A 25,858-nucleotide genomic window follows, 5' to 3' on the forward strand; every position below is an offset into this window, starting at 1 on the left:
ATTTATTTTTCTTTCTGTATTCTCATTTAAGATGGACCGATCTGCATGGGTCATCAGACCATAGGGACACATACAGGTTCATCAACAGAGCATCTAATCTTTATGGAATACAGCCATATGCCCTCTCTCAACTCAGTTCAGTACACATGCACATCAACATACCCAACACATGCACATCAATACTGTATATATGTTGATATATACAATATGCATCAATATAAGTTTTGTTTGTTCACTGTTCAGGACAGCCACCACCAGAATTAGGGCCCTAGTCCAGACAAAGGGACCAACCTGCCAAATGCTCTGCTCTGGATCCGGATACAGAAGCTACCATCTGTAGGATAATTCAGTTGAGGGCATATGCATTATTCTAGGCAGCAGCCCAAGTCCTCTTGCCTTCAAGTACGTTTTCCCCAGGGACTGACAATTTTAGGGAAGACGTCATGAACATGAGATGCTGCTGCCAAGGTTGGGGAATGCATACATGGAGGTACCCCACATTGCCAGTAGGTCAACATTAAGTAGTAGCATTGTTTCACATTTCCTGCCCCACCGTGTTACTTCAAGCCTGTGATGACTTAATAAAGACGTATCCCAATACCATAAAGAGCTAAGATTGTTCCTGGATCTCTCTCACGCTACTGAATCTTTCTCTCCTCTCAAAGATTTGCTAACAGCCAATAAATTAATAGTTTCACAATTTCCAATTGAAATACTTTCCATGGGAAGGTGATACTTTCAACTAAATGAAAATTGCTACGGAAAGTGCCTGCTTCTCTGAAAGGAAAGTTTCTCTGTCAGAAATGTAGGAACTATATTCCTGCAGGAACTGCAAAACTCAGCTGTTTTGGTAATGCTTGTTTGGGCTTTCTGTCATGTTGTATTTTTAGACACAGGCATTTTGGTTAATTTTAGCCAAAATTTCCAGCTTCAGTCAGTTACAGAATTTACTGCTCTTCCCTGTGTCACGTTGATGTTTCTCTCTGTCACAAGTGCTTCTTAAACCTCCTCTGAATATATGCGCTGCATTGTATATGATGTTTTTTTCTTCCTCTCCTCCCCCCATTGTTACTTAAGACTGGACTTTAATGGCTCAACATATTCCAAGAAGCATTTAGGATAAATGCTCTGTCAAAGACACTTATGTACACTTGAGCCATATTGTATTCTGTGTGAATCATTGTGAGTATTTCACAAACAAGGGTGAATCAGACAGATTTTCCAAGTATATGAAATATAGCTTTTTCAGATGTGGTCTCCTAGCCCCACAATTAATCCTCCATACTGAAACTCATCTCATATTTGGGCCATGTCATGTCTGCCCCACCAGGGACAGGAGCATGCTGCTAAGACTTTCTCTTAAGGAGGATAACAATTCTATAATGGAGCAATCTCAGCCAATTTTTGTCTGCAGAATGCAAGGGGAAGGTTAACTTTGCAAACTTAAATGGTATCTCGCCATCCCTTCCAGTTTTATTTTCTAAGATATTCCTAGACCTCGAGCAGAAAGAGACCTCATCTAAATTGCCAAGAAAGAGAAGTCTAGGGGAAGAAGAAAATCTGTTTCACTGCTTGAAGACAATTTCATGACATATTTTAGCTTATACTAACAAAGATTGCCCAGAGCATAGTAATCAATCTTTCTTGCCTGTTTTACACTTGATCAGATGGATGGAGATGCTTGGGGAATATCCAATTATTTTTTACCTACCCAGCACACTTTCCAGAGTGTGTGAGATGCATCTGCTACATCACATCTGGTCCTTCAGGCAAAATTGAAATCCCACCTGAAGAAGAGCAGCCTTACAGAGAGGCCTGAAGAATGAAGTTGGTGGCACTTTACTGCTCTGCGATGGAGAGGCAACCAAAACCCCATGGAGGCAAAAATTCAAAACAACTATAGAGGAAAATGACCAGAACAATTTTTCTGGAAAACAGGAAGAAATTGTGGTGCCTCTGATCTAGTAGTTTTAAGCAGCTGTGATATGAATAAAGTTCACAAGTGAAAAAAAACAGCCACTGAAGCTCCCTGTGTTTTCAAACTCATGCCACAGATACTTTACAATGCACTTTTTGTCTGGAACTTGCATGGGAAAGGAAGGTACCTCACCCCCTCATCCACCTCCTGTACTAATGCAATAATCTTGCTTAGTCACAGAAAAAGGGAGAGAAAAAAAGAAAAGGAAAGAAAGTGATTAATAATCTGCAGGCAGCTGCTTACTTTCCAATTGGTTGTCCAGGAGGGGTGTGCTCCACTTCAAATCCTGCTTGTCTCAGTACATCAATCACAGTGTTGTTACCCAGGAAGTGACCTAAAATACAGGTAGAAAATAGCACTGTCAATTAAACTGCTTCTCTCACTCATTTGACTTTCTCCTTTTGCAACAACAGGTTTGGGAGGTAAGGTTACCAGAAGCTAGGCTAGCTCCAAAAGCAAGAAAGGCATGTTATGCAATTTGTTGGAGTTACCTCAACTATTCACCACTGAGCCCACTGCAGCCTTTGGCAATGAGCAGGGGAACAGACAGCATGCAGCCTGATACGATCTTCTGTCTTATTTACCCCTCCCAACCCTCACATGACCAAGGGACTGGGTGTATAAACCAAAACCTTAATGTATTCTTTTTTAATAGCACTTGATTGTCCAGGAATCTGCAAATTGCTACCATGGAAATTTTTACTATACGCATGGACTAAAGATCCTTCTAACGTGGATATCCAAATGACCCTACAGTGGTGAAAAGAATATTACTTGGGCATTGACTCATGGACTGGAACAACTTACAGCCCCAGATATCCACCCTGCCCATCATCATTCATGGATGTCTGCTTATGAAGAAGCTCTGAAGCTGCTGCACTCAGTGCTCATCTACCTAAAATGGCTGCGATTCAGAAATTGCTTCATCAACCGCTCAGCCACCTGCACGGCAGGGCTGGGAGGAGCTGAGATAGTAACCTTATCCTTATCTTTTCCCAAATGTGAAGATTTAGTCCTGTAAACCAGTGCACTTTGCTAGAAGTGTAAAGGTCGCATTCCTATTCACAGAAGTAACAAAGAGCCCAGTAAGTATTGCAGCATGTATGGGCCTTGAAAGAGTTTACTTAAGGGAATCCTATACACTTGAGGTCTGAACCAAATCCTGCTGGAGTCAATGGGAATCCTCAAAGGGCTTTGGGTACAGACTCAATAAGGCAATGTAATCCCTCCAAAGCTTTCAACTTATTGTCAAAATTCCACATTGTTTTCAGGATGGGTTTGAGGTACAAAGTAAGAACGCAAGAACTCCACTAACAGGTTACACTGAAGTCCACGTAGCCCACTAACCTGTCTCCAACTGTGGCCCACGGTAAACGTTAAATATATATAAATATATAAATGAAAGAGAGCGGGAAAGGATAGAACAATCCTCCCCCATTATGTCCTTTAGCTTCTCTCTCTGCATGGCTGGGTGACCCCCATTTACACCCAGGTCATCACGTCTCGCTGCCAGCTCTGAATAGAGCAATTCACCATGAATGTGCTCAGGCCTCTGTCTCTGTCTACTTTTTGCCCCATGACATCTTGCAGCAGTGAGTTCTACAGCATGCAAAAGTGCGCTCCTCTGGTTTGCTTCAAGCTTGCTGCTTAGAGAGAGAGTGTTTGTCTTGAGCACAGAGTACGTGCCTGTAGGAGATGCCAAACTGCCCATCTCCACTACAGAATCAAATATTTTTCACAGAAAAAAAAACAAGGCAGGTGGGACATGCCCAAGACTCTCCCCATTCTATGCCACTACGTAAGGAGCTTATGCAACTGTGAGCAGTCAGCCCTAGGATACTTCACCCATACTGCATAAAGTCGCTATGAATTTGAGAGTAATTCAGTCTCCAGTATTCCTTAAGCCTGCGTCTTTCTGCTTACACTGCCAACAAGGGCGCTAATTCACATCAGTTGTGAGAATGATGTAGTTGTATGGCTTTTAGTGCAACTTGCAAGCAGTGGTAAGAGCTTTTGGCCAAAAGACGTTTCTTTAAACGATTAAACGTACATTTGCAGAGCCCTAACGTGTTCCAGGATTCCTCCACTTCCTTTTAAGAAAACTCAAAATTTGATTTTCTCCTAACTTACTTATAACAAAAGCCAAAGGAGTAGAGAGCAGTCCCAAAAACGTGTTACATACCCTCAGAGATTTGAGAAACGAGACATTTGTGAGTGATTAACTGGATTTGATCATATCCTGTTTTTTTATGCAGTGGCCAAAGCAAACAATGGCCCCGATTCTGTCACTGGCAAAGTGACATTGAGGAATCAAAGTCAAAAGTGTCAAGGTCAGAGATGTTTCTGTGTCCATGCTCACTGTAGTAGAGCTCTACTTTCCCTGAACCAGTCCTAAATGCCAAGAGATTTCTTAATGGAAAAAACTGTCCTGGGTCCAGCAAATCTTTGACATTATAACAGTACAAAAGAATCCAATTTTAACTGCTTTAAGTCCAGAAAAAAGTAACTTGCTATAGCTCTGATTCCTCATCCACAAAATGGCAGGCCCGTCAGGAATGTCAGCTCCTGAGCAAAGCCTGTGAATCCCTTCCAAGCAATGGATGAGGACCAAAAGGTGATATCTCCTGGCCTTCCTTTCCTGCCTTCTCTGTTGAGACCATGACGAAAGCTGATAACCCTCTTGGCCTAGGGACCTGCTGTGCACGACGGTAGAGGAAAACATGGACTGCCCAGCACGTTTTTCACTCTGGTTCTGGATGCGCACAGATTTTTGCTTTTGGCCATATGTCAGCAACAAAGCCCCCAAATGCTCCAGAACTGGAACAGCTCATGATAACAATATTTATTATGTAGACACCTGTTCAACAAGACTTATCTTGATATAGCAGCCACCAGTTTCAAACGCAGCTCATTGCTGAAACAAGATGGACCAGAAAGGAAAGTGCGGTAAGATGTGAGTTCAGCATGGATTAGGTCAGGGACAAACATCAAGTCCCTGACTCTGGCTGCCAACATGTGCAAACAAATATGTAATAATTGCCATACTTTTTTTTTTTTTTTTATACATCATCAGCGGATTTTATGTATACATACATGCACACACACACTGTACTTCATATGTGTATATGTACATGTGCACGTGTGTACATATATATGCTTCTGCTGAAAACTTTAAAAGGTTTCTCTGCCTGGCCAGGAAATTTCATTCCAAAAGGCAAAAATCTCACCACACACAAACAAGTAAAACTATTGAAAAGTTTGTGCATCCAGAGGTAGATCGGATAACTTAAAGACACAGAGGAATGCTCTTACTTCTGCATCACTATTTCCTCTTCAGTCTAAACCTGGATAAAATATTCCTGCAGTATTAACCAAATTTACTATGACAGCTGATGAAAACTGGATCCAAGAGGTCAGAACACCAACTACCTTGGGAATTCCATGCAAGTATGGAAGTAGGAGAGGAGAAGAGATAGCAGACAGAAAAGATTTTCTAGATAGGGACTTGAAGTGGAACTCTGTACCTGAGTACAGCCTCTCCTAACAGTTTAAGTTTAATAAATAAATAAATAAATAAATAAATCCTGCAAATAAAATTCAATATTGTGACATCAATCCGTTGCACGTTTGTGCTTAGGAAATTCACGGTGATACCAGGCAAACTGCTCAAGCGTTCAATGAACTCTTAAGTAAAATGTTTGAACAAAATATCTAGTTAACTGGTTGCAGTCTGTGTGTGTGTGTATATATATATACACACACACTTTAAATTTTCTCTCAGTTACCGGCTCCAGCTTATCAGGAAAGGTGTCAATGCAGTCCTTCTGCCCTCTAAGGATAAGGAAATACTCCTGAGATTTCCTTGAGGACAAGGCCCAATGCTGAATAGACATTTCAGAGTTTGAACACAAATGCAGAGGACTGGCTAGAGCGGCTCACTGCACGCAGTGGGAGTTTCTAGGTTAAATTTGATGAGGACAAGATTTTTGTCCTGTCTCTTGTGCCTTTTTTTTTTCTCAGACAGAGGATCTAAGACTGGAAACACTGGAAGAACATGTTATACAGCATGGCTGCTAACATTAATCAGCCATCTTCCATCCCTGTTTTTTCTTTTTAATTAAGAACCGTGTTTTGAACTACACAAAGCAGATGCATGTAACGTGTTTTCTTATCTCCCCAAGGTTTCATTTTTCACTGGAAGAAAGAAAGAATAAGCAACTTTGATTTTTATGAAGAGGTAAAAAAAACAAAAACAAAAACAAAAAAACCCCACATGCATGATTTCCTTAATACATGTATATGTGCTTCTGAAAAGGTACATTTTCTTCCTTTTTTAGTGAAATAAGCTGGGCAAAAGGGGTGTGGGGAGAAAAATACACTTCTCAGCCAACTCTAACGGTCACAACTATGCATTTTCTAATTGACCATAGAAACTAAAGCTCTCCTTTACCATCATAGACATCTTGGTGACCCCATCAATAGCATATCCAAGCATACGATTGCATCCCTCAGAAGTTAAATGAACTTGGGTGTTCCTACACATAAAAATACAAATTTGTTTTGATGGCAGAAGCAGGAAAAATGTTTCTAAGCAAATGTTATGTATTTTATCTAGGTTTAGAGATCTACTACAAATTACTCCATCTCTTCGTTTTGTGATTCTTTGTTCCATAGCTTAGAAGGATAAAGGGGTACAAAGGAGCAGGAGATAATTCCCTCACAAAGGACCTCCATTGCCAGAGCCTTTGAAGTCGTGCTGAAAAAGCCTTGCTAGCCCATTAACTGACACACAGCAGAAACCTGAACTGTTTCCATGCACACTACAAGCAGAGCTATTTTCTGCACAATTAGTCATAAAAAGGGCCAATGTAAACTGTGTCGGGAGGTCTCAATTCTTTACATTCTCCACACAGTGAATCAGACGTTATGTATAACGTTTTGTTGCCATTTAGACCTCAGGCTGCTTTGCAATCAGGAGGCAGCAGTCTCTATTCCTCTTTCTCTCTTAACGCTGATTTTCAAGGCTCTTGGCACCACCGGAGTGTTTATGGCAGTTAGACTTCACAAGAATTAGTGCGGGCAAAATGCAAATACCAGAAGCTGCACATTCACAACTGGGGCAAATATTTACTTGTTCCTTTGCGTGTTGCCTCTAGAAGTATGCTGTTTCTCTTATTCTGCGATGGTCCAACTGAATATTCTTGGAGGCTGAGTGATGAACACGTCAAGAGGAGGCTGCGGTAAGGAGCTGCAGCAAACAGTTCAGGCAGGGAATTTTTTCTGGGTTTGCCATACAGCATTTGACTCCAAACCAATGGTCACTGGACAACGACATGAATTTACTGGGGAACCACGTTACTATTTCCTGACATTGCAGATGTCCCACATCCATGATGGAGAACCAGTTTTGTAAACAGACCTTCCAAACTTTAATTTCCTCTCCACTCTGCATCCAACACGATAGGTGCTTCTATCCTTGCATTAAGTCATTCTTTTCTAATGAATATTATCCTCTAATAACTAGTGGGTCTTTCACTCTTCTTTTTCTCATGGTTTAGACTGCTATTACTGCTAGAGGTTTGTTTCTGTCTTCCTAAACCACTTTTCTGAAATTTTACTCTAGAGACAAGGATTGCTTCAAATCATTATCTCAAGCACTCCTTGACAAGGAGCAAAAGGTAGATTTGCACACACATCCTGCTTTTTCAACTTGGATCTAGATGCAGCTGAGGGTTTCCTCCAGCCTGAGTATCCTTCTGCTGTGAAGCATCTTACAAGCACATAACAAAATGACACCTGGTTAACAGATGAGGTAGGTGATAGAATCATCTAGTGATGAGTATGTTGCAAGGACTGCCTGAAAATTTGGATTTTAGATTTTACTGTCAACATAAAAAAAATTCATGCTTGTGGAGATCCAGCGAGGAAATTTTCCAGAAAGTGCCCCAGTGTTCCCTCTTCCCACGTCTGCATGAAACAAATCAGGCTGTACTCCATGTCAGGGAATGGAGGATGCAGCATAGTCATCAGCATCCCAGATGCATCCCTACCTCTGTCCCAAACATACCAGATTTACCAAAGGCTTCCTGGAGGCTGGTATTCAGGTGCAAATTGAGAGCTGCAGGTTAGGCTTTCCAAAGGGAAAGTGTCTTTAAAAGATACAGCACAGAACTGGGCGTGCTCTGGGGCAAGTGCTGGGCAGTAACAGTGCCTAAACACGATGGACGATAGATGCTGAGAGAGATGAGCCTATGGGTGAGTGAACCAAAACCCAACCAACTCAGACCATCCCCTGCAGGTCTGCTGATGCTACCCCAAGGGTTACCCCATAGAGGAGAGTGCCCAGTGCTCAGAAAAAGCTGGGAACTCTGCACCCCACCTTTCCCCGAAGTCTGTCACCCCAGATTGCTGCCTTTTCCCCTGTTGCAGGACATGCTTTTGCACTTTGAAATGTCAGTATTACGCAAAAAGCTGGGAAGGAAAGCTGGGGGTGCAGGGAATGAGCCTTTCTTCCTCCCATGTTTTGGCAGGAGCGTGCCTTAAAAATACTTCTGTACAAACCATGTGCAATGGTCTTGTAAAGCAGGCTTTCATCATAGCCTCCTTACATCATGCCACCACTTCTCCAAGGCAGATGGAGAAATCATTTCCCTCTCTTGTTTGATGTTGTTATTCTCTGCAGTTGTGAGGAACTGACTCACAGGCACTTTCAGACAGTCACGGGAAGCAAAGCAATAAAACATAAAAGGCCAAAATGTGCAGCACTTTGGACGTCCAGCAATCCCCCCATGGCTCTCCATTCTTTCCTTGCATGTAATCACCTCTCTCCCCTCCTACCCGTGAGCGCTTACAGGACATGCTCTGGAGAAGGGCCACACCATAGCCGGGTGGGGACTGGAGTGACGAGGGCCAAAAGTTGAGGGGTCGTTCCAGACTGACGGCAGGGTAGTGGAGCACAGATTTGTGCTTCCCTGGGGAGGCCTGGAGAACTGCAGTGCAAGGCTATGCTCAGTGCATCTCAGTCTGAAGGAGGGGCAGACTCCCACTGCCTAATTCTACTTTCTTACTGCTCCTCTGTGTAATAAAAGCTCCTCATGCCTCTCTCCCCCTTCCATTCTTCCTCTCAGCTTAACCTTCCTGAGCATCCCTCCTGTTGAGGGCATGAATTCTGCAAGCACATAAATGTCATGCACTGGAAGATCTCCTCTGGAAATAGCCTGAAGCCCGATGCACAGAGACCTCAATGGGGTCAGCCCAAGATGGGGCACAATCCTTTTCCCTGAGCTTATCAGTTTGGGACCGGCGCTGTGCTGGCACAGCTCTCTGCTTTCAGACCCAACATGGTGCCATCAGGGTGGCTTTGCAGAGCCAACACCCAACAGAAAACTCAATTTTCTCTTCAAGCCTAAACCAGCTGTTTCACTTTGGTTAAGAAAAACAACATAAGCAAGAACTGAAGTGAGGTCACCTCCCTGGCACATCTTCTGGTCTCCGTGTCAGACCACAGCAACAACTGAGCTCAGAACAGGGTTCATTGCTCTTCATACGTTTCTAATGAAGTGACTACTCCAAGTTGGTCAGTCTCACTGGAGAGCTCAGGCACCTCCACAGAGCAATTCATTTCACCATCTCAAATAGTAGTTTTAGGAAGGATGCATGCCCTTTGTGCAATTCTCTCTCCATCGACCATGAGTTTAAACAGCTCCTTTAGCCTCAGCATCTATCAGACGTGATATGACGGCCCACCAAGCTGCCCCACCACTACCCAGAAGCTCCTGAGCACTGCATGGAGCCCTTCCATCCTTTCTCTCCATCCTTCCCTCTTCTGCCCTGTCCCTCACCATCCTTTCTGTGCCAGAGTTTGCAAGGGAGGCAGGGGCTGTGCTGATCTCTACTTGATGACCTTTTGGGGTTGCTTCATATTCTAGCTTTTCTTACACAGCATTAAAAGTGTTTCCTGCGGACAGAAGGTCCAACAGTTCTTCATAACCCTTTCAGTACATATTCTTAAGGAAATAGCTCATGGGAATATCAAGGATTCAATTTTAAAGGGCAGAGGGAGGTGGATGAGTAGCTCACAATACCTTATTATCTCTGTAGGTTTGAGGTATGATGAGTTGAATCCCTTCCTGACCATACTAAGCATGTATAAATGCAAGAAAAAGGTCCTTTGTGAGCAAGCAACAAAGCCTACATCTTTTAGGTGTTTATTTTTCTAAAAGGTAGTTGTTGTATGAGCTGGAGCAATTTACCAGGACAAGGAAGTTGTAGGAAGAAAATCATGTGGACAGGACTGAAGCATTTGCCTGTGCCCCTCATGTGCCCCTGCAATGGGCAATGCCAATACAAAAAAGCTTGGGAAATTTAACCCATCCACAGAAGCATGAGTACTTAGTAGCTCTCCATAGGAAACAGTGGGGAGGACCCTAGTAAATCATTGTAGGCTCTAGGACTGCCAGAGGTGGACTACTGAATTTGACTAATCCCTTTTTGGCCTCACGTATACATTTGACTTCCACAATATGCTGTGGTGATGGGTCTGCAATGTAATTGCGCACCATATGGAATAGCACTTCTGTATGCTTGCTCTGAATCTGCCAACTGATCATATCATTAGGCTCCTCCCAGCATCTACAGCCTGCACAGGTATAGCTCTAAACCAAACTAAAACATCTATAACATCGCTGTAGCATGAGATTCAACCACCCAGGACAGTTTGTTGGTGGTAATGTCCACAGCTCTGACAAATCTGTGAAAAAAATTCAAAAAGACTACAGCCAGGCTGTCATTTTTGGTTTGAAAACAGGCTTGAAAACTAAAAACCAAGCTCCCAGTTGACAGGATATGAATCCTCGATTATTCTTTCTGGTTTTGACCTCACTATTTTAACAGACTACTGATTTCTTCATCTTTTCCAGTAGCCCTTTTCTAGTGGTTTACTGGTATTGTGGCAACAGCATTGAACCACGATGTCTCACAAGTGAAAAACATGGTAATGCCATAGCACAAAACCAATGATTCCTCAGAAAAATGCTGGCCTTCAGATGTTTATGGATAAGGACAAACTCTGTGTAGGAGCAGAAAGTACCAATGCCTTCTAGCCAATTTCTTGCACAGTGCCCTGCATAGGAAAATGGAAGCCATTTTACCAGACATCAAAAAGGAAACTTTTCAATACCATCAAAGCCTAGCCTTCCCAGTCAGTATCTTTTTTTTTTTTTTTTTTTTTAATATAAAAACTTTGCATTTTTAAGACCATTGATGGTTCATCATTTTCCAAGAAAAACCCAGCTGGCCACTGGATGTCACTGTTGTTGCAGAAAAACACACCAGAAAGTTCACAAATCAGGCTGTGAATAAGGTAAGGTGAAGTCACCCAAACCTGGAAAGAGCCTTTTCTTTGAGTTAACCGGTACAGTGCTGGTGGCACTCAGAGGCTGCCCTGCCAGTGCAAACAACTGGAGGCAACACATGCTCCATGGCTGAGGTCTCCACCACCACCTGAGGGCAAGTCCTCCACAGAGCAGAGCTCGCAAACCCCAGTTCAGTGGTGCTCAGATAGGCGTCCCCCGTCCTGCTGACTCCCCTCTGGCTCTGTGTGCTGAGCCGTGCCACTGCTCAGCACCACACATCCAGCCTGCCCTCCAGTTTGGATTCAGTCTTTTCCTTCTACCATATTGTGGAAAACACCACAGCAAGCACATTTCCAAGCCTGTCCTTGCTCCTCGATTAAAAGCAATTATATACAGCCTTGCTCTGTGTGCTTTTAGCTGGTTCTGCTGAAAGGGCAGTTTAGCACAGGGCATGGCTTTCAAGGTTTGAGCTAGCATCTCCAGTGAAAACAGCTTTGTGTTATGTAGACCATTTACTTGCTCTGAATTAGTCTAGGAATTTTCAAACTGTGCTCAACCACACAGAGGAAACTTGCCCTAGAAGACCTTCCCGAGCCTTTTAATTCAGCTGATGTCTTTCCACTACCACAGCGAACCTCAGTAGTGTAGGAACTGGGCTTTCTTAAGGGGTGCTTTACGGTTGTAGACTAAGGCCTTTCCCTCTGCAAAAGCAGGAGAAACAAGCCTCAAAAAAACAACTTTCAAACTCGGCCCCTGGGGCTGAGGCACTGGTGCACTGCCAGGTACAGGTAGTGCTGCTGTGGCATTTCAGGAGCTAAGCATTGGGTCTTCCTATCTTCCACTCAAACTCAAGGCTTAGTGCTTGCTAAGCGCCTGCTCTAACATATATTGTTTTGATCTCCCTTGTTTTGTGGGTTTACATACCATTACCCTTAAGGAGAAAATGAAGGCATGAATGCACAACACGCGTTGGTTAAGCTGCTTAATACGATGTTGGAAGACCCTGAGATAACACACATTGAGGGAAGGGATGTAGAATACCTCCATCTGGAAATCTGTCTCTTCTGAAGTGCAAAGCATGCCTAGAGCTGCAGAACAAGAGAAAATTGGTTCAGAAAGTACCTCTTTTCATCCATCTAAATGTCAAAAATCTGGATTACCTATAGCCGGGAACGATAGATCAGATCAGCTTTGACTCTGAGGGATGTTCATATAAATTAGAAAAAGGATCTCCATAGGGCATTTCCACCACAGTATTTTTAGAGGAAAATCAGGTAATTTTTGGTTGTGATTTTTCTTCCTTTCTTTAAAAGAAAAACAGGAAAGGGAAACACAAGGGGAAGGAAGGACAGTCCTTTGGCTAAAGGCCCCATGGTGGAAGGAGTGGGGGTTCCTAGCCAGCAATGACAGAGCCGCTACTAGGCGGGGCCAATAAATCCTATCTGTTATGAAAGAGACCATCTCTGTAGTGAGAAAAAGAGCATAAAAAGAGTCCTACAGTATTTAGAGATTCCCTCGTAGCTGTGAATGTATGAATACAAACAATATCCCTCCCAAGTTCATATGCCACCTGTCTTGGATACTGCCTATGACAACATGACAGTGATGAGTTTCCTCCTGCAAATTCTTCCACTTTAAGCTGCTTTGTGCACGCAGTCACATCAAGCGTCCACATTCCCATGCACAAAGGGTACCTTGCTCACAGATGTTAAATTTAATTGACCAAAAATCAAGGAAAGCTGTATTCCTGAAGTACTGATTTGTACATGTTATGCCTGTGGAGTATTTTTATATCACAAATACATTCCTAATTAGACCATCAAATGTGTATCTACATTCCATCCATTACTATTTGTCTTAGTGAATTCCACCCACACAGATCTATTCTCAGCCACATGGCCAAACATCCTGACTTATTTCAGTGTAGCTTTTTTTTTTCCTGTATAAATGTGTATGTATATAGAAAAACTGCATGTTTATACATTTTGAGCAAGCAGAAATATTTGATTTGAATCACCACTGCATTACTCCGGCTTTACGCTGGTATAAACACACACTAGTGGTTTTCACTGTTATCTCCTGCTGCTGAGCTGTGAACATTGAGGAGAAGCAGCAGCAGCAGCGATAAGTGCATTTTATCTGAATATCTTTTTATAATTTTGGCCCAGTGAACAGACTTCTAGTGAAACCAAAAAGAGGGAAATCCAGTGGTCCTGTTCTTTGATTTTTTTCCCCAAGACATGGATGTCCACTCTGATAGGTGGTCATGTTCAGAAGTTGAGTTATTATGGAAGTTTAGAAACCGCAAAATATACACAACAGATTTTGAAAAACATTGTGGTTACGTGGGTTCAAGCGCGCTTGAGGAATATGTTAAAATCCAAGCAAACAATCTATTCCTATGCCTCTGTTCTGTTAATACACAAGTGTGCACACACATCACCAAGCTCACATTCCAATTTGTAGCTCTGTTATTCACAGCATTCATTAAAGAATAACAGCCCCTGTTTGACTATCATGAAGCAAAATTGTTCACACATGTGGACCGAATAGACACACCAAGGCTGCACCCTTACAGTTTCTGAGTGACAAGCTTAATAAGATTATGCTTGATCTTTCTCTTAATAAAGCTGGATGACATTCAAGCAAAGCCTGGATTTTGTTTTAATGGTACATTAAGGGAGCCCAGAGCTTGGCACAGCTGGAGGCCTGAACCATCGAACGAAACTTGGCACTGCCAACATTCCGTTGTGATCCCAACCTCCCAGACCTCACATAATGAATATTTATATCTATATATACACACACGCACATGTATTAAATACCTATCATTAGCTGGTCAAGGTCAATGCTCTGGATAATAGAGCAGGATGTAATACCAAGAATGATGAAGGTTGTTTTTATTTATTTATTTTTTTCTTACGAATGACACAAATTAAGCAGCCCACGGTTTATAGAGTCTGCAACATGATGGACTGCTTTTAAACCACACATTCCAGAAGGAAGGAGAACAGCCCCAAGAAATAACAAAAGAGAAGTGTCATCACCTTACTGTTTAAACCTGAACACGGCTGAACACAGAGAATCCTGCTTAACTTTAATAACACCAGCAGCCTGAGCTGACTTCAGGGGAAGCAGTCATTTGCTTGAGATAAGTCAGGGCTTGCGTGCTTTGTAGCACTATGGGTTAAAAGCTCGTGTTAGCTGAGTCACAGTGATTTAAAACATCATTGCACTGGCCCAAAGATTACAAAAGACAGAACATAAAAATCACTTAGAGTAACAGGGAAGATAACACTGACTGTTTCTTTAGGGGGAAAAAAAAAGTTACCACTTCCCCAGTTAAGGTCTTATTTTTGGAAAAGAAAAGCTCCCTAAAGAATAAACTCAGCAGTCCCATCTTCCCTGTCCCTCATCTGTGATGAATGTTACAGTAAGGGTGCAGCTATGCCTCTGCGTGTGCCCCGGCTGCATGCCTGTGTATACGTACCAATCCTACAGAGGAGTGAATGGGTCTCAGGCTTCCATGCAGAGCTTGTGATGGAGCTAGGAGCTGTACAGTCATTGGGTAGGGACCATTTACATTTTATAATTTATTCACCTAAAACTTAATTTTGGGGTCAAAACCGTTCATGATGAATAATTTAAGAGTACTGAAACTGTCTTTTGCTGTTTCCAAAAAGAAAAAAAACACCATGGTTTTGTTTCAAAGCATTCAGAAATACTTTAAAGAGATGTAATATATGTACATTTCTTTTCAAAAAGAACATAACCGTGAACATTAAATTAAACAAACATTTTGCACAACCTGAGTTTTCTTCCAGGCTTGTGTTCTGATGAGGAAAAAAAAGTTTTTGTTCATCATTGATACAATGTAACTTTTCCTTCAATCATCTGGTTCAGCCAACAAAACAAGACAAATTATTTCTACTACTCCAGATGGAGCACAGGTCTCTGTTAATGCGGATGAATTCCCAACCCTTAGCCTCTCTCTTTTCCTCAAGATAGGCAGTGCTGTAAAGCCCAAGTATGACGGTGGAAACTTCCCCAGCTGTTTAGGCCATAGCCATGGACAAGTGGTTCATGCGAAGGCCAACTCAAGTGGCCCAGGATGGGTGCTTAGCAGATCGAAAGATCTCCGCAGAATGTCCCATCTTCTTCCCTTACTGTTAATAAGGGGAATCCCATTGAATTCAACTCATACTGCTCAAATTAACTTCTGGGGCTGCGTACCTGTCCAGCCTAGCTCTTTATTCTTGGCTGCCACACCTGAAGTCTTACCTTGTGTGCAACCTAAACATTAGTCCACTGAAATCGACAGAAAAGTGCCTAGAAGGCATCTCCTTCACTCTCCAGACTTTCATCTAGTTTAAAGATGACAGAGCTCCAGAGCACTGAGGACACGGACTTAGAGGTGAGCAGAACATGAATGGAAAACACTTGCTTAAACAAGGCCCCATGTTATTAAGTATAAGAGAATAACCATTTCTGCAGGAATTTGGCCAAACACGTAGTTTCACTTCAGTAATTATCTGCTCCCTGTGTTGGATTAAACTCGGATCATCCTTGACTGAAATATGAAATTCATTGCCTGCTCTATTGGCATTTTTGCATCCAAACCCTGCAGTATTTTTCATCCCACTGAGCTCCACCTATAAAGCTCTCACACTATATTTTGGCTGACTATTCTGGGCTATTATATAAGCCCTTTGGCACTGGCCTGTCCCAGCTTTCTCCCAACCTCCACACTTTTTCTCACAGCCAAGTTTCTGCAGGAAACAAAACACTTTTCATTGAGGCCAATTAGCTCAAGAACGTCAAAAGAAAAAAAAAATATCAAAAGGCTTTGGGTCAGTGACAAGAGCAATAGAGAGGCCAAGAAAATGAAAGAGGCTTGTTCTGAAAATGTTTTTTACTATGTCAGAGCCAATTCCCAATGGAGTGAAACAAGAAAAACATTCCTAGAGAGGTTCAAGATCTGTCGTGAATTCCCAAGGCACATTAAGAAGTCTCACTTTCCCCTGTCTCTCATTCCTTTCTGAGGTATATCATGGGGCTCCAGAAAGAGGGTGATAAGTCAAGAGATCTTTACAGTGGTCCCAGACATTCAAAGTAGCAATGAACCAAGGGCTGAGGAATCTATGTCTACTGCAGTGCTCCAAAGTTCCTCATATTTTTGAAAAAAAGAAAAATGGAATCAAAACTCAATTTGAAAATATTTTTTGTTGTAGATGAGATGCTGGGGCTGCTTCTCTCAAGAAACAGTCACTTGGTTTCCTCAGCAACAGTAAGGAAAGTAACAGGTCTGTGCCCCTGCTATGCCATCTTTAAAAGCAGCATGATCTGCTTTCCTCCCAGAAGGACATATTTATCCCATTACATGTCTGTATATTGATAAAATTACTGATGACTGAATTTTGGAATGAACTTCAAGATACTGCAACTGATGCCTTTCCCACCATCACCACAATGCTCATAATCAACTCTACTTCCAAGATGAGAAGCCCCACCAGACCTTCAGGCTTGTCTGTATGAAAACCAAAGATCACTTTTCAAATTGTTTGAAGTATAAATTCAGTGGATTACTGAGCATCAGTCTTAGAGGGCCCAAGGCTGCTATCATGAAAAAAATCAGTTTTCCAGCTGAGCTTTATTTAATGATGGACTTTGCACTTCCTAATCTCTTTGGAAAATAAATGCCACATGGCATCATAATACACCGAGCAAGGGATAGTCAGGCTCCTAGCAAATAATTCATAATGACATCTTTTGGGTTAGTTTTTACGACGCTCTTTGTAGGACAATGCCGCAAGTTGATCTTGAATATTTCACCATGAGAACAAAATATTCCTCCTGACATCTAGCTCTGTATTCATGGGTTCATTTTTTCTAATGATTAATTCTGAGTTCACGCAGAGTATGTTCAAGATTACGTGGATTCATATTCAGTTGGCCATATCTGAGAGGATTATTTTAGTGTGCCCCAGTTTATGGCCCATGAAACATGATCCTCCTTGTCTCTCTCTCTCTCTTTTTCTCTCTGTCGGCAGTATTATTCTAACAACCAGAACTGGGAACTCGCTATCAGCATAACAGCAGAAAACAGCTATTTTTCTCTAGGAAAATCAGCTTTCATTCAATGACTTACACTTTGTGTGCTCTCATTGCTAACAGCTAAACAGAACCAATTAAAACATTCCTGTCAAAATGGTTTGAGGGAAACTCCCTTTAGGCTAAATTCAGGTTTCAGGTTTGTCAAACAGACTCGATCATTTTTCGTTTTCTAGCATATATTACTGCCCTTAGTGGTGATACTAACCCAAACAAGACAAAGCATAGCTGAAACACCCTGATTCCCACTGAAGCCATTGCTTTAGGTTTTGCCTGCATCTCTCTGAAGAGCTGTTACCCACTTCACCTACACTGGAAGATGTTTCTGTTTGCAAGCAAGAGACCGGTACTTGCAGCAGAGTGTTGATCCTGGCATAAAGCAGGCAGATGTGCCATCTAATAGCTCTGGCAATGTCTGGTCAGCTTTCCTGTCATAGTATCGTTATCTCAAGCCAACTGCCAGCTGGCTTGAACTGTGCTTGATGCACAAGGAGCTTTCAACCAAGAACACCCCGTGAGCAAATAATAGCTGTAGGGATTAACAGAGAACGTAAATTATACATAGCAATAAAACTTCATGTGCAGCCTCAGAAGATCTCAAAGCAGTTTATGAACAGGAATTAGGGTCCAACGCTGTGACCCTTACTTAACAAGTGCAAGCTAATTAGAAAGCCATCCCACTGAAATAAGCAGGGTTGCTCACAGAAGTCTGTTTAATGTGTGGCTACACAATTATTATTATTTTAATTATAATGATTTATGTTGTGGTTGTTTCTCAGCCACAGTCCAACCATATCTCCTGGTGCTGTACTAAAATAAATGAAACTTGGAGTGTTCCTATTCCAGGACGCCCTGTCGCTTCGTCAGAAACACAGTTACCTTGGAACCGACAGATAACCATTTTTCCAGGTCTGCAGGCAATCTACAACATACTTGTGTTTTGTTAAGCTGCCTAAATTCAACAAGCCAATTGCTGAACGACTACTACTGCTGTGTACAGCCTGGCCTGAACCAACAGGCGATGCAACTTGCTGGTGAGAAAGATGATTTGAACTATAATCTTGGAAGTAAAAACCCTATAGTAACGTAATATATTGAACCACTGTTTTTCAGTATCATTACTGCTGCATCCAGAGTTGGTTGGATTTTCTTGTGGTATTATCATCCCTTTCATCCTGTGTCACTGCAACTGCATGCAGAAAGCAGAGGTTATGTACACCGTATTATTTCAACAGAGAGCGCCTTTCACAACCCTTTGGCAATTTTCTACATAGTGTGAAATGCACTGGGCTGGGTAGAATGTTATTTTTCTTTGACTGATGCTGTCAACACGTTATCTGAAGTCTACCTCTGAGTGCAAGAGCTCAGTGAGAGTGTTTGCATTGCACTTGTGCGTTACACTACACCCATGCTTGGGCACCCTCTGCCCCATCACTCACCGATCCCACTTTCTGATCACTTGACTGCTGTTTGGATGAAGCCCAAATCTGGGCTGAGCACTGAACACAGTCAAAACAGTCAAAGAAGGAGAGATAGCTGGAAACTGAGCTGAAAGAACTGAGATTCAATGAATTGTGTGTTTCTCGAGAACAGCTTTCCTGTAAATACTATGTTTAAATAAGAGATCAGATCCCACAGTTTTTTCAGTCATTATGTAGAACTGCGATATACTTTCTGCAGCATGCTGCTTTTGCAGATGTAGACAGGAATGAAATTATCTTTCAGTAACTAATACGTACAAGCACACTTTAAGATCATGAGTACCACATTATTACGCAGTAGCAACCTAGTTTCCTTTCTATTATACTCTAAAAATATTATTTTTATAGCTAATATATTCAGGGAATCTTCGAGCTGATCCCAGAAAAGACAACATACCTTAACCATGACTAGCTGACAGCTACAGGAGTAGCAAGGAATAAATACTCTGTGCATTTGGAATTGCAGGAGAAACGCATCCCATCCAATTTTCCAGAAAAGAATTTGGCCACGAGATCAGAGCAAAGGAGTCTCTTTGCAAAGTATGCTACTGAATCCTTAAGTAACTGCAACCCATGCTTAAGGCTCCTGAGTCACCGGGAAGGAGAGGACCTCATCGTCCCCTGACAGCTCGCGGGGGAACGGCCAGCGCTGATTCACAAGGCAGAGAATTTCTCCTGAGCTGCCAGCAGCCTCCCCCAGCACCTGGTTTGCTCTGCCTTGGCGTTCTTCCATCTGCAACCTGCGCCAACCATCAGCAATTAGCAGACAACATTAAAGACCCCTTGCCAGCCCGTGGCACTGGGGCTGCCGGCAGCCTGCAGGGGTAAGATGTGAGGACGGGACTGGCACAACAGGGATCGGTTTTGTTTCCAGTGTCAAGCTCCTTTTCCATGACGCTGTTTTGCTGTATTCAGCATCCAGTACCTCGATCCTGAAAACTCATAGTATTAACAATTCTGCGTTCACAGAGATGCAGATGTATTATAAACACAGATACATAAGCATGTATGTATTTTCCTGTAGAGGAAATATGATATTTATGCTTTTTAAGATGAACAAGGAGAATAGAAAACCAAGAATTCTGGGCTATTGCCCAAACCACACAGCTTTGAAATTTGTGGTGCGTTGAAAAGAAAAAAAAACACACACACCCACCCCAAAAAAACTGTTTCCTTCCAAGAAAAGTGTCTAGGTTTTCCAATGTGTTTACGACTGATGTCTACCCACAAGAGACTAAAATCTGGGCTGGATGAGTCTGGACTGGCATACAACATCAAAAACCTCTCCTTCCTGAACCAGGGAACAATACCCTAAGTGTCTGTGCACAGAGGTGGACTTGTTGTTGCAGAACTTTTTCCCCAAACTGTTGTATCTGCTTCTAATTTCCAATGAATCAGTGAACATGTCTGTGTGCTACTGCTTTTCCAGTCCACTATTTTATTCACAGAACTCATCTCTCTTTTCCTAACACCTGCTCACTGCTCCCTCTGAAATACATCTCAGAAGTGTTCCAGTATTCAGAAGTGTTCAAGTTTCTTTCTCTGGAAGAGGTTCTCCTTAGCTCTGCCTTTAATTAAATCGTATCATACGTGGTGTAGAAACAGGTGAATCCGTACAATACAACAACTAAGGCAACTATGACACTAATTGAGAAAGATGGACACAAGATGAGCTCCAAATGCGGGAGGCAGCTGAAGAACATGATAAATACAGATCTGTACAGAATCAATAATCAGATTATAGACCTGTAACTGCAATCTCTCTCTTGCTACCCCAATCTTGTCTAAGTAATATCTCACACACTAAGAGTCTCAGCTAGCATTAGCATCATTTCTCTGGAAAGCTCAGTTACTACCTACTGCAATGGAAACTTTCCTCAGTATCAGCTAGATCTTTTTGCACCTTCAGCTCTGAGCCAAGGAATTACTTATGTGAATCCCCCCTAAGTCGCAGATCCAACACGGTATTAGAAATGGACCAGAACTACATATGCCATCATTTCCCACCTCCAGACCTCAGGCACAAACGCAGGGGCCAGGTTTGGTGCAAGCCTGACCTGTCCCCCAGGAGCTCTGAAGGAACATAATCTGCTCCTCATGTCCTGCTACTGTTTTTATATTTAATGATACAGCCAGAGTGGTTTTTCCTCTGTAGTAACCCAGGGCTCAAGGAGCAGGTGTGCTGGGGTGTCCGGGCAGAGGCAAATTCCTGCTAACGGCTTGTCCTTTCACCCGTCTTTGATTCATGACGCTATTTGAAATACTTCACTCAGGATGCAAAGCTGGATCCGCAGTGAAAAAATCAACTGCAGTTTCACCTGCCACTTGTCACTGCAGTGATTCCCCAAGACATTGCAGCCTCCCGGGTAGAGCCAGGAGCTGCCGGTGGGCAGGGGGAAGCCCTGGCTCCACGTGGTGGTATGGAAGGTCTCCACAGGAGGAATGCGCTGCTGCTCAGCCCCTCTGTGCCCTCCTGGATGTGGTCCCCAAACAATAGTGCAGTATTTTCACAGCAGAGGAGAGAACTGTACCGCTCTTATTTACCAATGGGAATATGGAAGAAGCATGAAGAAGCTAAAACCTTGTCCCAGGACCAACAGGTAGGGCAGCAGCAGAGCAGAAATATGAACATAGGCCTCCTAAGACCAATGGTCATATCTTGAGCTCTCCCCAGAGGGCATGCTTTGCACAGCAGAGTGGGATGTTCGGCTGAAGCACAGCCTGATAACATTATGTACGACCACTTCCCTAGTTATGCTGGAGCCTTTCATCTATGAAGACTTCACATTGTCCTGTGTTTAACCTTGTGCTAAATAGATAATTTATGACCACACTAATTCTGAAAAACAAAGGGAAAAGCTGCAGTACTATAGTTGAAGTGAAGTCTGGCAAGACATCCCGCTCTCGCTCCACAAGAACTTTATGGCAAAGCCTAAAACGGTTTCCCAGGATGTAGTGTGTCTGGCATGAATGCCTGCCAGGCAAAACCTCGTCTCGTTTAATTAGCTCTCACAAATTTTCACCATCCTGCTTTCTCAGTGAGGTCTAAACCACAGTTCCTGCTGTCCATGCACCATGGGGAGTGAGACACCGAGTCCAAGGCCGCTGCTGGTGGCCTGGTTGTGAAAATGCCTGATGGAAATTCATCTCACTAGACATTTGAAAGATGGATGCTCTGGCGTTGGAGCAGCTCAGAGTGCTCAGCTGGAGTTTCTGCTGGCCTCCAACTCTCTCTTTGTAATATTTTCGGTTTTGCTTGCTGGAAAATGACTTGTAAGAATGCTCTTGAGCGCCAGTGTTTGGAACCAAATCTGTTTCCAGCGTTCCCAAATCCTGGGATGCTCAGAGCTGATGTGCTGACTCAGATCACTGGAGGCATGCAAGCTAGCGAATAGTTCAATCCGGTGGTAATGAGATCTGGTAGAATTAGACCTCTGTATGATTTATTCAGCATTTTGTAATCACTGTAGTGTTAATGTCATCCATTTGCTCCCAAACCTCTGTTTGGAAAAGAGCAAGGCTAGTCAAAGGAAATGCCTTTCACCCTTACAGTATCAGCCTCTTTTCTTTGCAAAATGAATGGTTCCAGATCTCTGTAGAGGTGCCTGGCAGTTCAACCGAATCCTCTTGAATTAACATCTTTATTCCTATCGATCGTTAGGCAGTTTAGCCACGATACTTCCCAGTTCCCTGCTAGAGACACTGAAATCTTTTGTAGAGGATAACAACAAAACTCAGTCAACAAGTGTTGAGATAAGAGCCATGAAATACTGACATTAAAACAAACAAACAAACAAACCACCACAATTTTCAGATAATAGTAACCGATAGGACTTGGTGGGTAACTCCAGGTTCCCAAGGCTCACAAACACCCTCATTTTCCCTCTGTACACCAGAAAGTTTTCACTAATAATTCCTGGAAAGCATTCTTGTCTCTTGAGCCCTGTGGTCTCCACTGCATAGCTTTTTCAGGGCCTGCTCTGTCATGCTTAAAACCTTGACAGAATATGCTATGGAGGAAGAAGGCTTATGGCTGTGGTAGTTGGGAAAGCCCTGTGCAACGCAGCAAAATACCAGAGACCATAAGGGAGCATCATGGCTTGCTGCAAGCATACAAAGAGCTGGAATGCTCTTTCAAGGACATATTGGTGGATCAGGGAGTTTGGTTACTTTGCTTTGTTTCCTGCAATTCATTGGAACAAGAGCTCTCCAAAGACATCTTTCTCTGCAGTTGTCATATGAAGGCAAGGTTAACACTCAACAATAGTTGCCCTCACTATTAAACAGGCTTGCCTCCTGCATTAAGTCACAGATTTGGGGCTTCTGAGGAGAACTATTGTATTTCCTTAATAGAATGCTACAGGCCATGCCCCAATTTTTGAAACACAAGCTTTTATTTCCCCCTCTGCACTCACTGCTCATGATCAAGTTGGTGTCGTTCCTTGCTCCTGCCTATATTGCTAGAAGTTTTCCTTGACTTTTTTTTTTTTTTTTTTAAATCTGTGTCCTGCACTTTCATAGAAAAAGAACGACTGCTAAAAAATCCATTAACATGGTTTGGCCACAGTCCAAAATTTCAGCTACCAAGAATGTTAAATCCTCCATCTGTTTGCTAGTTAGATAATGTTACCTTTGAGCTTTCCTTTGGCTGCTAAAGACACTTTATCTGCCTTAAATGTTGCAGAAAATTACACTTTAGGTCAAAGCCTGTGTGCCATTAAATAAGAGGGGGGAGGGAAAATTTCTCGCTATAAATTTCTACCTTTAGTCCCTCCTAACTTTCCATACATTCAGACATGGAGAAGTCCAGAGCTGGTGTAATCATATTAATGACATGGATAATTGATGATGAATGATGGATACGTTGAGCTAGACTCTAATCCACTCTTAAATATTTGCTTGACTTTTCAAAAATCAAGGGAATACCCTAAAGGGAAGGAAGTTCTTTCACACAGGAGAAACTAAGCAGCTACGGTGTGCTCGAGCGAACATTTGGCTAAGACATTACTCCGTGCCTCAGCTGGGGAATCAGGCTGGGCAGCGAGGCCCAACGCGCTCTTCAGTGCTGAGTCCTGGCTGTAACATCCATCAGGTAAGTCCAGGGAGAGGTGACCACTGCTTTTAATGACATGATTCCATAGAAGGCAGGCCAGGAGGTGACCTTGCACAGTCTCCCCTCCACCATCTACCTGCTTACTTCCCATTAAAGCTGACAGGACACACAGTTGGTCACCTCCTCCCCAAGGAAAATATCGGATGTGGAGCCTGCACGATTGACACCCATAGGGGTTTCCCTCATGGCTTCAGCTGCCAGCTCCCTACGCCTGGGATTTCACCAGACAGCAGGGGTTGCTCTCCAGCCCCATCATAGCTTTCCAGCCACCTCTGACCCCACTGAGCTCCTCAGCCCAACACAACAGGTGCCTTCCAGATGAGCACTGGAGATGAAAATCCACAGCCGCTCAAGCTGTCTCCGGAACTCCCTGAGGATAGCACAGCCTCCCTCTGAGGAAAGCTAACAAGGAACCAGCTAAGCATAACAGCAAGGGGCACTGACAGCTACTCATCAGGAAGGACTACACCAAGGCCCCGAGCCCACCGGAATGCTGGCTCTCCAGCTGGCCTCCCTCCTCCTGGGCTGTGAGGCCTGTAGGACACGGGCTCTTAGTTTGAGACAGGAGGTACAACCAGCCTGCTCTCATTTCACAGCTGGGAGGAAGGTTTCCTTCCAGCCCTGTGGTGATAGAGTTTCCCAGCATCCAGCCAAGTTTCCTCAGCGGCAGCTGAGGGACTTCAGTTTTAGGGCTAGAAAGAGATTTCTAGGCACAGAGCCCCATCTGCAGAAAAGTCAAACTGAACTTGACAGCAACTGTGGGAGGTCAAGAGAAAAATGACTATGAAATGGTTGGAGTTGTCACTTCATTAAGGAACAGAGAAAGCACTGATGTAAGCATGAAAGGCGCAGGCGGGGAGAGGACTAGAGAGACACTAAAAAGGTCATCCCTCAGCTTGAAGTCACAGGTTCAAATCTGTCCTCATACAGAGCAATCAGAATTCATTAGCCACTGCAGTAGCTTGTGACTGCAGTGGGGAAGAGACCTGAATAATTTCTAATGGAGAAAGATCTGTAGATGAACAGTCGTGCAAGGAAGATAATTGCCCAGTCTGCCTGACTCCAGGGTAAACACAGGGTCTCAATTATTAGTAGTCCAATTGAGTGTATCAAATACATGAAAAGAGCAAAGAGAACACGTACCTAGAGCGTATAAACCCTTCCCTAACTAATAGGCCAGATTCATGTAAATGACCACAATCGGTCCCGCTCAATCCACAGAGAAACCAAGCACAGTTGCTACCATTGACCTAGGAAGTGTGAATGAACCATTTGTTTGGAAACAGATGAAAGGAAGTGTGCAAATGAAGCTTGTCTCCATCACCACGACAGATTTACTTCTTCAAGTGGCCTCAAGTAGCCCTGGAAAGGAAATCTGGAATGTTGTAACATTCATAAATATTTGAATGTTCTGTCTTACCTTGAAAACAGGCAGAAACCCTATCCTAAAGAAAGCACTCCCGGATTGAACAGTCATTTTGTTAAGCGGGCCGTGACCTGGGGAACTAGGTATTGGTGATGTTTAATCTGTATCTATATCTATGCACATGTACAAACACACGATAAAATGCAGTGGTTGTCCCAACAAAAGCCTAGGAAGCATTTGAAAACAAACCCAGATCTAAGCTTGGTTACTTAGATTTTCAAATGAAGCTTTATAAGGTTCAGAAGCAAACCAGAAATACTTTAACATGCTAGGGGAGACAAATCATTATTTTTCCTTACTTCTAGTTACCCCAGCAAGCTTCACTATTTTCATTAGAGCACAGTGGCTTAGGCTTCTCCTTTCTTATCTAACACCAATCAGGCAGTTATGGCAGAG

At 43.0% G+C, this 25,858-nt stretch overlaps 1 protein-coding gene across 3 annotated transcripts in view; it reads right to left on the reverse strand.

Annotated features, from left to right (window-relative positions):
• The window catches only part of TRABD2B (TraB domain containing 2B), a 278,502-nt gene that overhangs the window by 41,381 nt on the left and 211,263 nt on the right, over positions 1–25,858 (reverse strand). For all 3 annotated transcript variants that reach the window (XM_067001944.1, XM_067001943.1, XM_067001946.1), the window contains exon 5: positions 2,222–2,312. In XM_067001944.1, coding sequence (XP_066858045.1) covers positions 2,222–2,312 — 91 coding nt within the window. The remainder of the gene's footprint in view (positions 1–2,221; positions 2,313–25,858) is intronic.

Source organism: Anser cygnoides, chromosome 8, assembly GCF_040182565.1.
Source record: "Anser cygnoides isolate HZ-2024a breed goose chromosome 8, Taihu_goose_T2T_genome, whole genome shotgun sequence".
Classification (NCBI taxonomy): Eukaryota; Metazoa; Chordata; class Aves; order Anseriformes; family Anatidae; genus Anser; species Anser cygnoides.